Consider the following 12418-nt stretch of genomic DNA (forward strand, 5'->3'; position numbering starts at 1 on the left):
GCTAATTGCATAAATAGCCCCTGTAACAGATTTACGATCAGACATTGGTTATTCAACAAGATTCATTTCTTTCTCTCTCTTTTCTGTTATCTTTCCCTCTTTCTTGCTGTTCTCAATTTTCCCTCTTCCCTTCCTCTAATTCTTCTCCAATCTTCCCCAAATTAGCTTACAAGCCTGACATTTGGTATCAGAGCGGTCGATCCTTGACCGCGAAGATCCAGAATGGCAGAGAGCACGAGATTTAGGACTTTGGAAGATCAGCTCAAGAAGCAGGAGCATCGACTTCAGGAATTGATGGAATCCATGGTGGCGGTGCGGAGTGCCGGCGCTGAGGAGTGGCGGCAGAAATTCCAGTCAGAAGTAGAGCAAAACAATGCGAAATTGGAAGCAATAGCGGGGAGCATGGATCAGAAGTTCAACAAGATGGAACAAAGGTTCAGCTCAGTGTTGAAGTTACTGATGAAGGAGAAAGGTTTGACCGACATGGATGGGAGCGTAGCTGAGCCAATCTTACCCACACCACCTGCTCATTTGCGATTGACAACTTCCACCGAAGGACCGGGGATTTCGCAGGAATACAGAGGTAGGCAATTTACCCCTAATGTACCTCGCTTGGAATTACCAATGTTCAATTCTGGAAATCCTAGGGAGTGGGTGCGAAAATGTCAAAAGTACTTTCTGAATTATCAGATCGCCGAGAATCATAAGGTAGATGTAGCAGAGATGTTTTTGGAGGGAAAGGCTGACAACTGGTTTCAGGGAGTGAAATTAGTGAAGCCTGGGATACTATGGGGAGAGTTCAGTGAACTATTATGTGAGAGGTTTTCAGGAGGTAGTTCACGTGACATTGTCGAAGAGTTCAACAAGTTGCAACAGAGAGGTTCAGTGGAGGAATATGAAGAAAAGTTTGAGGAGCTGAAGACACTAATGTTGATGAAGAACCCCAGGCTAGATGAACTCTACTTTGTTTCTAGCTTCATTAGTGGTCTCAAAGAGGATATCAAACCTATGGTAAAGATGTTTAAGCCTCAGACTCTGATGAAGGCATTTGAGGTTGCTGAACTGCAGGAATCCTCCATAGAAATTCAGTCCAAGCAAAATAAAACTGCAGGAAGAGTTGCGGTGGAATCTAGATTTGGAATGTATAAGAATGCGGCGAACAACCAGCCTCGTCAAAACTCCTACAAGTTGCCTGCTGTTATTCCTAGTCCTCAGAAGACAGATTCTGTACACAGAGAGTTCAACAAACTCTCTGCTGAGGAATTGCAGTTTAGGCGTAAGAACAGCTTGTGTTATAGGTGTGGGGAAAAATTCGGAATAGGACATCAGTGTAAGAAGGGCAATCTAAACTACCTAGGCACGGATGAAGAGGAGGACAATGAGTTTGAAGATGCGGAAGGGGAACAAGATGAACTCACAGGACGGACGGGCGAGTTGGCAGAAGTATCCCTCAATGCTCTCTCCGGGGCTATAAAGAGGAAGTCTATCATGTTGATGGGCAGTCTGGGAGGGCTTCCAGTTAAAATTTTAGTGGACACAGGAAGCTCTGATAGCTTCATCAACCACAGGGTAGTCAATTTGTTGCAACTGCCATATCAAACGGTTGATCCCTTTATTGTGACCTTGGCTGATGGCACTGACATAACTAGTGGAGCTATGAGTCCCAAGGTCACTTGGTTGATCCAGGAATACAGATTCCAATTTGACTTGAAGATCATGGAATTAGGAGGGTGGGACATTATTTTGGGAGTCGATTGGATGTGCCAGTTCAGCCCCATCACATTTGACTTTCACTCCCTCAGCATTGCTCTTAGTGCAGAGGGAAGTTTGCTGCATCTACAAGGTTTTATCAATCAGCCTGCAATGGGACTAGTGAGGGGCAAGGACCTCAGATCCTTCATACAGGAGAAACAGAGGTGCTGTGCAGCCTGGCGAACAGACGTAACGAAGGAGCCGGAGGAACCACTGCCTGAGCTTATAGAAGGGGTTTTACATCAGCACTCTCAGGTGTTCACAACTCCAGTAGGCTTGCCCCCAGAGAGAGAGCTCGATCACCAGATCAACCTTAAACCAGGGGCCGAGCCCTTCAAACTCAAGCCTTACAGGTACCCTCACTCCCACAAAACTGAGATTGAAAGGCAGGTTGCTGAGATGCTGACCAATGGAATTATTACCCATAGCACCAGTCATTTTGCTTCCCCTGTGTTGCTAGTAAAAAAAAAAGATAATACTTGAAAACTGTGCATAGATTACAGAAGGTTGAACGAGTTGACGATAAAGGACAAGTTTCCTATTCCTAACATAGACGAGCTATTAGATGAGTTACATGGCACGAAATATATGTCCAAGTTGGATCTCAGAGCTGGTTATCATCAGTTGAGGGTAAAGGCAGCTGACACTCTCAAAACGGCTTTCCAAACACATCATGGACATTTATCATGGACATTTTGAATTCTTGGTCATGCCTTTCGGATTGACAAATGCGCCGGCCACATTTCAGGCATTGATGAACAGAATTTTCCAGCCATACCTAAGAAAGTTCGTCTTGGTCTTCTTTGATGATATTTTAATATATAGTCCTTCTCTGGAATCCCATGCACAACACTTGCAGACGGTGCTCAGTGTGTTAGCAGAAAACCAATTGTACTGTAAGAGGTCAAAGTGTTCATTTGCTCAGACTTCGATTGAGTATTTGGGGCATGTAATCTCTACCTCTGGGGTAAGCATGGACTTGGCTAAGATTGAGTGTATTCAGTCCTGGCCCCCTCCGAAATCAGTCAAAGAGTTGAGAGGTTTTCTTGGACTAACTGGTTATTATAGGAGGTTTATCAGGGGGTATGGAATGATCAGTAAACCACTGACCTTGTTGTTAAAAAAAGAGGGCTTTGCATGGAACCATAATGCTCAGCTGGCATTTGAAGACTTAAAAAGGGCTATGACCACAGCCCCAGTGCTGAGCATGCCAAATTTCGTCCTCCCTTTTGTGATCGAAACTGATGCTTGTGGGGTTGGCATGGGAGCAGTCTTGATGCAGCAGGGCCACCCTATAGCTTTTCTTAGCAAGGCCCTATCCACTCAAAATTTGGGATTGTCAGTATACGAGAAGGAGTTGCTTGCCTTGGTGTTGGCTGTCAACAAGTGGAGGCACTATCTGGTTGGCCACCATTTCATCATCCGGACAGATCACCAAGCTCTCAAGCATCTGTTAGAGCAAAAACTCACTCAACCACTGCAACACAAGTGGCTCACCAAGCTGCTTGGTTTAGACTACGAGATACAATATAAGCGAGGCATAGAAAATGGTGTGGCTGATGCTCTCTCTAGGCGGAGGATGGAAGGCATCACGAATGACCAAGGAGCAACTGAGATGAGGACCTCCCAGATGTGTGCCTTATCCTCTGCTCAACCCCGGTAGGTACAAGAGCTATTAGAGAGCTATATGGGGGACGCACAGGCTCAACAGAAGCTGTCTGAGCTAGTGTTGGATCCCAATGCAGATCCAGACTATCAAGTTGAAAATGGAGTCCTCAAGTTCAAAGGAAAATTGTATGTGGGCATAGCTAATGGGGTCCGAACCCACCTGATCAAGGCCTTGCACGATTCAGCTATTGGAGGGCAGAGGGGCAGAGGGGTTGTCTTAAAAGGGTGCAATCCTTGTTTTATTGGCCAGGGATGAAGGACGAAATTATCCAGTATGTGCGATCCTGTGATGTTTGCCAGAGGAACAAGCATGAGAATGTTGCCTACCCTGGCTTGTTGCAACCTATTCCAGTGCCTCAGCAAGCTTGGTCACACCTCACCATGGATTTTATTGAACAATTACCACCCTCTCATGGCTTTGACACTATTTTGGTAGTGGTGGATCGTTTCACTAAGTTTAGTCACTTCATCAAGCTCTCCCATCCGTACTCTGCCCAACAAATAGCTCAGCTTTTCTTGGACAACATTTACAAGCTGCATGGGCTGCCAGACACAATCATCACTGACCGGGATCGAGTTTTTCTTAGCAATTTCTGGCAAGAGTTGTTCAGCTTGGTTGGGGTCAATCTACACTACAGTTCCTCTTATCATCCGCAGTCAGATGGTCAGAGTGAAAGAGTCAACCAGTGTTTGGAAAATTACCTCAGGTGTATGTGCAGTGAGCACCCTTCCCAATGGAGTAGTTGGCTTGCTACAGCTGAGTTATGGTACAACACTAATTTCCACACCAGCTTACAACTCACTCCGTTTGAAGCGTTGTACGGGTACCAGCCAAACCACATTCCTCTGGGGCCTTTCCATGATAGTATTATACCTGCTGCGAGCAATATGGTTCAGTCAAGGCTACAGATCATATCTCTTATAAAGGAGAATCTGGCTAAGGCTCAGAGTCGTATGAAGTTATTCGCTGACAAGCATAGGTCTGAGAGGAGCTTTCAAGAGGGAGACTGGGTGTTCCTCAAGCTTCAGCCTTACAGACAGCAATCCGTAGCTATACGTAGGAGTGTGAAGCTGGTTGCCAAATACTTTGGACCCTTCCAAGTCATTGCAAAAGTGGGCGAGGTAGCTTACAAACTTAAACTGCCCGAGGGGGCTCGCATTCACTCAGTGTTTCATGTCTCACTGCTTAAAAAGAGGGTGGGAGTGACACAGGCCGTGGAATCCACTCTACCTGAACTGGACGCAGCAGATCAGTGCTTATTGAGGCCAGAGAAGGTGTTACAGAGGCGGGTCATCATGAGGGCTGCTCAGGCCATCATCCAGTACCTGGTGAAGTGGAATAACCTGCCAGAATCCGAAGCTTCATGGGAAGACAGACATTTCATAGATAGGCAATTTCCAGATTTCAAAGCTTGAGGACAAGCTTTTTGTTAAGAGGAAGGGACTGTCAGGACCAAGGAAACTAAGTGCAGGTCGTTTGGTGTAGGATGTTGTGCGTTTTAGTAGAGAACCATAAGACGACACCGTTGCATTAAAATAAGGGCGGTGATTGCAATTTTAATACATTGAACACGTTAATGGGCTAATTGCATAAATAGCCCCTGTAACAGATTTACGATCAGACATTGGTTATTCAACAAGATTCATTTCTTTCTCTCTCTTTTCTGTTATCTTTCCCTCTTTCTTGCTGTTCTCAATTTTCCCTCTTCCCTTCCTCTAATTCTTCTCCAATCTTCCCCAAATTAGCTTACAAGCCTGACAGCCTCCCACCAATTTGCCACAATTGTGGTTCGCCCCTCATGGGCAGCTCGGTTGGTTTCAGCAAGCCTCCTTAGGAGCTGATGTCCAGTGCCCGCAAGGGTTCGAGTCTCGTGGTTAACGTGTTCGGGGGAATGGGACCTCTCCTCCCCGGACACCCACTCCGTCAGCCAAAAAAAAAAAAAAAAGAAGTCGTGGAAGATATTTTTAAACAATGTTTTGATAGCTAAATTTTTGCGGATAATATTTTATTTACATTATAAACACATTTTTCAATTCACCATTTTAGCTCACATGTATCACATCACATCACAAAAAGTATTATAATAATTATTTCAAATAATACTCTATCCAAATAAGGATGGCAACAGGGCGGGGTTGGGGCGGGTCCTACAAATTCCCCCTGCCCCCGCCCCGTCCCCCGCTCCCCTCGCCCTGTCCTCGCCCCGCCCCATTTCCACCCACGGGGCTAATAAAAATTTGTTATATAATTAAATTTTAGCAAATAATCAAGTACTAAAATATCAACATATCACCAAATTATTATTCATTGTAATTTCACAATTAAAACTTATAAAAACAATCAAACAAAAGTTATTTGAATACAATCCAACATGATGAAATAAATACAACTGAAGTAGTCAAACTTTTTTTACCTTTGACACAAATACAATCACTAATTCATTATTGTGCTTGTGCTTTTTTTTGAGAAAAAAAGTTATTGTATTAAGTGTAATTAGGGATTTAGTATAAATGTATTAGTAAATTTAGTATAATCACTTAATAATTTGTATTAGTACACATATATAATTATTAGTATAATTGATAATATCAATTATATTACACATATTAATATACATTATATAATACATATAACTAATAATATCATTATCATAAATTTGTAACTAATTAAATTATATATTATATATATAAATATATACATATATATTATATATTTATTTTTTTAAAGCGGGTGGCTGGACGAGGGATGGGGCGGGGTTACACTCCCCCGCCCCCGCCCCAACACCCGCCCCATTATTCCCCGCTGCCCTCATTGCCATCCTTATATCCAAACACTCTAATTAATGTAATCTTCGAAAATTTTTCAGTCTTTTTGAGATGAAACTAAACAAACCATCAGTTCCGACAAAAGAGCCTGCAGGAGGATCAATTTATTACGGTCACACAAAAAGAGAAGAGGTTCCTTTTTTTGTTATCCGTGCTGAGAATTATGTCTTCTATGTTATCTGCTAACTTGCAAGTTGTTGCTGACTTTTTATTTCAAGAAAAAAAAAAGATAAATACCAATTTGCCATGTCCTTATCATTTGTGAATTGCATGTGCTTTCATATTCTATCTTGAGAAACTATTTAATTTGTTTTCATCTATTTCTGAAGTTCAACAGAACAAAGTTTCTTGATACCAAAGAAAGGAAAAAGCAAAAAGAAACCAATTCTAAGCGTGTGAAGGATCAATTAGGAGTGGTCTAAATGCATTTCATAACATTTTATTTTTCATCTTTAGATTTTTTTTTTGGGGCTTATAGGGTTTGTGAATGAATATCGCAAGGAGGCTACTACATTTGTAATGATTGACACTCTTACAAGGTATTTTTCAAGGGAAAGGAGCAGAAACAATCCTCGTAAAATCATTCCTGAACGACAGTAGAATCATTCATGAACAGCATAAGAGTATTTCAACAGATTGTAACTCACTATTAACTACTTATATATTCTTTGAATAGAGATGTTATATTTAACTAGTATTATGTGGATTCGTACAAGTTAATTAGTCAAAGTTACATGTTGTTATCTCGTCCCTATAACTTGAATTTTACCTTGTCGGCTAAATTTTAACCATGAACTTTTTGGAACGATTGTCACTGATAACCCTCCGCACCCTTAATCTTTTTTCAGTGACATCAAGAAAGTTGCACGCCTAGAGCAGAGTTAAACATGCCACAGCAATACTCCACAAGAAATTGAGATCTAGCTATTAAAGTCAACTCCAAATTGGTAAGCCATAATCTTCTGTTAAACATATTTCACTACATTCTTTTTTTTTCTTTTGTTGTGATAAATACGCAATGAAATTTCTGAGGACACCATCATAGGTAGAACTTCAACGGTTAAAGAGCGTAGGGGAAGAATACTCTTATGTATGAAACAATGACAAGAAAGGAAAAGAAAAGAAAAGAAAAGAAAAGGAAGGAGCTTAGACGTTAGAACCACAGGTTCTGCATTAGCCAATTGACAGCATTTCTGTACTTTCTTGAATTTTTCTTTCTCTCAATGATATGCTCCCCCACTCTGAATCTACAGTTCCATGGTCCACGCAGCTGGTTGTCTGCCAAAAAGTGAAATGGTCCACGCAAGTCATTCTGAAAATATTATACATGGTGCATTAGCTCTTGTACGCATCTACACAGAGCATACCATACTTTCAATATAAATAAACGAAACAATGCTTTAAAGAAGGAAATCATAGTTTACTCAACTGTCTCATTCAGTCTTCCAATTTCTCACCACGTATATTCTACGCCCTTTATAATCATCATCTGTCTTGTGAAACAAAAAAAAATTACTGCAATAGACTAGAATGTTTCCATACAATATCGTGATGTTGGTCCATCTTTCCATGTTGTTTCTACCAAAACTTGTCTTTGCAAAGTGCACTTGTGAATCCCAGATTCAAGGTCATCGAATCGAACATGAAGCACTTGAATTCAAACTTATTGGGATAGGTTCAATCTTATTGGCAAGTGCAATTGGAGTTTGCATTCCTTTATTGCTTAAAAATGTGAGAGCTTTACAACCTGAAACGGGCCTTCATTTCTTGATAAAGGCTTTTGCTGCTGGTGTTATCTTAGCAACTGGCTTCATCCACATTCTTCCTGATGCTTTTGCAAGTTTGACTAGTCCATGCCTTCCTGAAAATCCATGGGGAGGTTTTCCCTTCGCGGGTTTTATAGCTATGATGGCTGCTATTGTAACCCTGATGATGGAAGCTCTAGCCACCGGATACCATAGAAGAGCAGAGATGCTGAAACCTCAGCCTCTGGATGGCGACGAGGAAGCTAACCCAACAGATGCTGGCCATGTTCATGGTCCTGCTATTTTGTTGGAAAGATCAAATTCGTCAAGTCTTATTCGGAATCGAATCGTATCACAGGTAATATCCAACGTTTCTTTTACTTCAAAAGTTCAAGTGACAATGGAAAATACTTATACAAGATGGACTAGAAAATGACCAAAAAAATTTTTTTTTATCTGAAACACCTAAGAGTGGAGAATCATCCTAAGATCTATGCAGGTGAACCTTTTGTTGAGGTAAAAATGCTAAACAGTCCTTAAACAATCTATGAAATCTTGACATATTGTTGGGAAGTTTAATTTCTAAGTCTTTTTTTTTTAATAAAAAATTTTCCTTTGTACAATTTAGTTAGAATACTTAAATGTTTAAAATTGTATATTTTGAGGATAATTTTGGGCTTTTATGAATACTTCTCGCACTAATTCAGATGGAAAATTATTGAAAGTGGTAATTATTCATCTATATCCGTACGCAAAAAAAAATGTACTAGTTCTGCCATAATTTCTCATTAATTGTTCGTAACCTATTCTGAAAATAATTGGTCCTCAATCAATGTTAGTCTTCGTAAAGGGTACCCACGTCATTCAGGTTTCAATGACACATGTTCGTTGAGCTCTGCCAAAAATGTAAATACCTCTTTAGAAAGAAAACTAGAAGTATGAGCAAGTTAGTTATACAATCAAAGGTAAACTGCAGCACTATTTATACTAATCACATAATTAGCAAATTTTAATGCCAGAAGAAAAGACTCGTCTTACTTGCTTTGAGGTGTAGTTGGTTGTAGTTGATCACCATTAGCGGATCATGACCATCTAATATTTTTTTTGGATGCTTCAAAATGCAAGGGACTAATTTAGTAGAAAATGGTCTTAATTTCGTCTTTAGTATGCAATCCTACTGACTTAAATTATCCCTTGCGGTGTGCTAAAACTTGTTTAATTTGTACTAATTAACATGTTACAGGTTTTGGAATTAGGCATTGTATTTCATTCGATGGTAATTGGAGTATCCATGGGTGCAACTCAAAGCCCAAAAATCATCAAATCCTTGATAGCAGCTTTGAGTTTCCATCAGTTTTTTGAGGGCATCGGACTTGGAGGATGCATTTCTCAGGTACGCTTTGTCAAGTTTTTCTTTCATCTGTATATTTACTTGAATGAGTTGCATTCATTCACCATACCAAAATGTCTGTGCAAAACGGTAGCAACAAATCCAAGTAGGCACAACCAGTGAAGGTTGCATAATTCTGGATGAACATCGCCTCAGATATTTTGCTTTGTACGCTAATAGTGGATTATCATCATGTGTGGAGAGTAGGTCCAGATGACCTACATTTTATTTTTTATTTGGTAAAGATATATATATATATATATATATATATATATATATGACCTCAATTACTTATTTTGTCGCAATGTGATGCACCTCAATCATGGACTCGTTGATGACGTCGAGATATATTTGTGCTCTGTCGTGTTTTCCGTCAAGATATATTTGTTATTATAGTGGAATTATTGATTGTATTATTAGAGGTTCTATCGAGACAAATCAAGCAGGCAAAAGGGCTTTGTTGGAATATCCGTACACATTTCGTTTTGATTTACTTTTTAACAGTAATACTATTGTTTCTTTCTCCCACAAACTTTGCTCCCGCCGGTGCCTAAAATAAATGGTATCGATGCAAATATATACTTGCCCTTTTCCTGATTTTCACAGGCAAAATTCAAGGCTAGAACAATCACTACAATGGTGCTGTTTTTCTCCCTGACAACCCCGGCTGGTATAGCCATTGGGATCCTGATATCGAAACGGTACAATGAGTACAGCCCAACAGCATTGGTTGTTCAAGGGGTTCTGGATTCAGCATCATCTGGGATTCTGATTTACATGGCACTAGTTGATCTTCTTGCAGCCGATTTCATGAATCCAAAGCTCCAAACCGATTTCAGAGTCCAATTCGGAGCCAATTTTTCACTTCTATTGGGAGCTTGTTGCATGTCACTGATGGCCAAGTGGGGTGACTCGTGATTTCTTCATTTCCATCATGTTTTCTTTCTTATTGGCAATATATGTAGCTAAAGTATTCAGCAGGATTCTTCTATGATATGCCCTAAGAACACAGAATAATAGAATATGAGCAATGGGCCGGTTATCTTTAAGAGCTGCACGTGTAATTTTTTTATCTGCAAAAAAAGTTCCATGCAAAAAGCTACTAGCAAATTAGAAAGTGGAGGTAGGTCTGCCCCTCTTTTTGATGTGCCTATCGTAGGAAAAAGTCAAGTATCAATACTACTTTTTTTCTCACAATTGCTTTGGCCATTTCGAAAAGAAAGGCTTCTAGTTCTGCTAGGAACATTCAAATTGCCTGATAAATTTGAAGATTCCTCCTTCCAATCTTCGTGGTGTTCTCTAGGGCAACGTTTGGACAGGAGAATTCGGAAACAGTAGTGGAGTTCTTTGTGAAATCTGGAAGGTTTTCGAGTTTTCTCAAGCTTCTTCCTTTACCACTGCTTTCTCCAACCATGGCAAAGTCGGGAAAGATTCCTCGGATTTCAAATTCTTTCGAGTTTCAACTCTCTAACAATTACAAAATCAATTAACATGTGATGTGAGTGGTATGTGTCGGACCATGCAAAAATCATACCAGAATCCCCCACTAGTATTGGTATATATAAGACCATATCTAGATCGGACCTACCACCCATTCAAGAAACACTAGACAAAACTTGCTCCACAATAAGTCAATAGTTATCGCGGTTAGGAAAATACAAGAAGACAATTGAAGAGTGCAGATTTTTGAATATTTTAAAGTGTATAGTTTAAAAACTTTAAGAAGTTTGTTGAGATTACTATAGCTAAAGTTTTTTAAAAAAATTTGTAGCAGACAAATTTAGCAAAAAACTCAAGTGCCAAAAATAGGACCATTGTCTTTAAGGTGTTCATTGCCGCGTTATACTTGTAGTTTGCTTCCGGGTCAGGGCAATATACCTCTAAGAAACAATAAGAATGAAGAATTTTTTTTATAGCAAAACCAAAAGGGCTTTTAATAAAAAAGGATCAAAATAGCTAAGTTAGTTTGTTCGTTAAAAACTTGTCATTTATATAGGAAAAAAAACAATCCAAAAGATATCAAAACTAAAGAGCCACAATTTTCTCAATTTAAATGATCATCAAGAGCCTCTGCATTGGTCTCCTTTAATGAGCAAAAATATTAAAACAGTTTCCTCACTATAATGTTCATCAAGAGGCTGCAATTAATCTCCCTCAATGGATATAAAAATTTCAAAACTATTTTCTCATTATAATGATCATCGAGAGATTGTATTAAGCATTTTTTCTTTCGTCCAATATTTTAAGTTTGACGAGTTTTATTTTCATTTCAATTCACAAACTGTTCCAATAATCGCACTCCTATTATACAAAAATATGTATATTTACAAGGCGAGCGTCCTCGCAAGTCACCAAGCTTGGTGACCAACATCCCACTTGTCGTTAGATAAAACTTGCCCAGATATATAAATATTTATCAACACTATTTTCACTTTACACATTCAATATTTACCTCAATTCGTATGTTGCGCCTTCAACTCAACTTATTTGGAACCCTTAGACTTTTACTTCGAGACATTCGTAAAGGAGGTATGCAAACATTTTGCAAGTATACGTGGATAATCCTTCTTTTACAGTAGTGGAGTTTGGCATCCTTGCTTAAGAATCCCCAAAAAAATTAAGCATATTCCACTTCCATTGGCAAAGTGAGAATTGACCAATACACTTTGATTGGATACGCTCAATGTTCACCAAAGAGAGACTTCTTTAGGATATAGGTCGGAGGTTCGAACTTCGTCTATAGTGAAAAAAATTCAGAAGAGGGATTAGAGCATCCCTTTGATCTATTCAAATTCTTATACCTACTAGTTTCTTATACATAGTCTAGATTATGATAGATTACCTTATAGAAATGTTATTATTGCCGTAAAAAAAAAAAATTTTTTTTATGGGATACAAGTGGAGATAGCTGAGGCAGCAGTGATTCGGCAAGTAATTGATTTGATTAAAAATCTAAGAATTTTCGAGCACAAGTGGAGATAGCTGAGGTATTAGCAACTCATGAGGCAAATGATCTAATTAAAAATTTCCAATTATG

At 39.5% G+C, this 12418-nt stretch overlaps 2 protein-coding genes across 2 annotated transcripts; both read left to right on the forward strand.

Annotated features, from left to right (window-relative positions):
* The first annotated feature begins 222 nt into the window (after positions 1-222).
* Positions 223-2235, forward strand: LOC113782099. Its single transcript, XM_027328010.1, has one exon. The coding sequence runs from the start codon at positions 223-225 to the stop codon at positions 2233-2235; it is 2013 nt and encodes a 670-aa protein (XP_027183811.1).
* Positions 2236-7660: 5425 nt separating this feature from the next.
* LOC113782833 (zinc transporter 5-like) lies at positions 7661-10434 on the forward strand. Its single transcript, XM_027328763.1, has 3 exons — positions 7661-8349; positions 9235-9384; positions 9988-10434. Exons 1-3 carry the CDS (start codon positions 7777-7779, stop codon positions 10297-10299), a joined length of 1035 nt encoding a protein of 344 aa, XP_027184564.1. The 5' UTR covers positions 7661-7776; the 3' UTR covers positions 10300-10434.
* Positions 10435-12418: the final 1984 nt, after the last annotated feature.

Source organism: Coffea eugenioides, chromosome 9 (assembly GCF_003713205.1).
Source record: "Coffea eugenioides isolate CCC68of chromosome 9, Ceug_1.0, whole genome shotgun sequence".
Taxonomy (NCBI): Eukaryota; Viridiplantae; Streptophyta; class Magnoliopsida; order Gentianales; family Rubiaceae; genus Coffea; species Coffea eugenioides.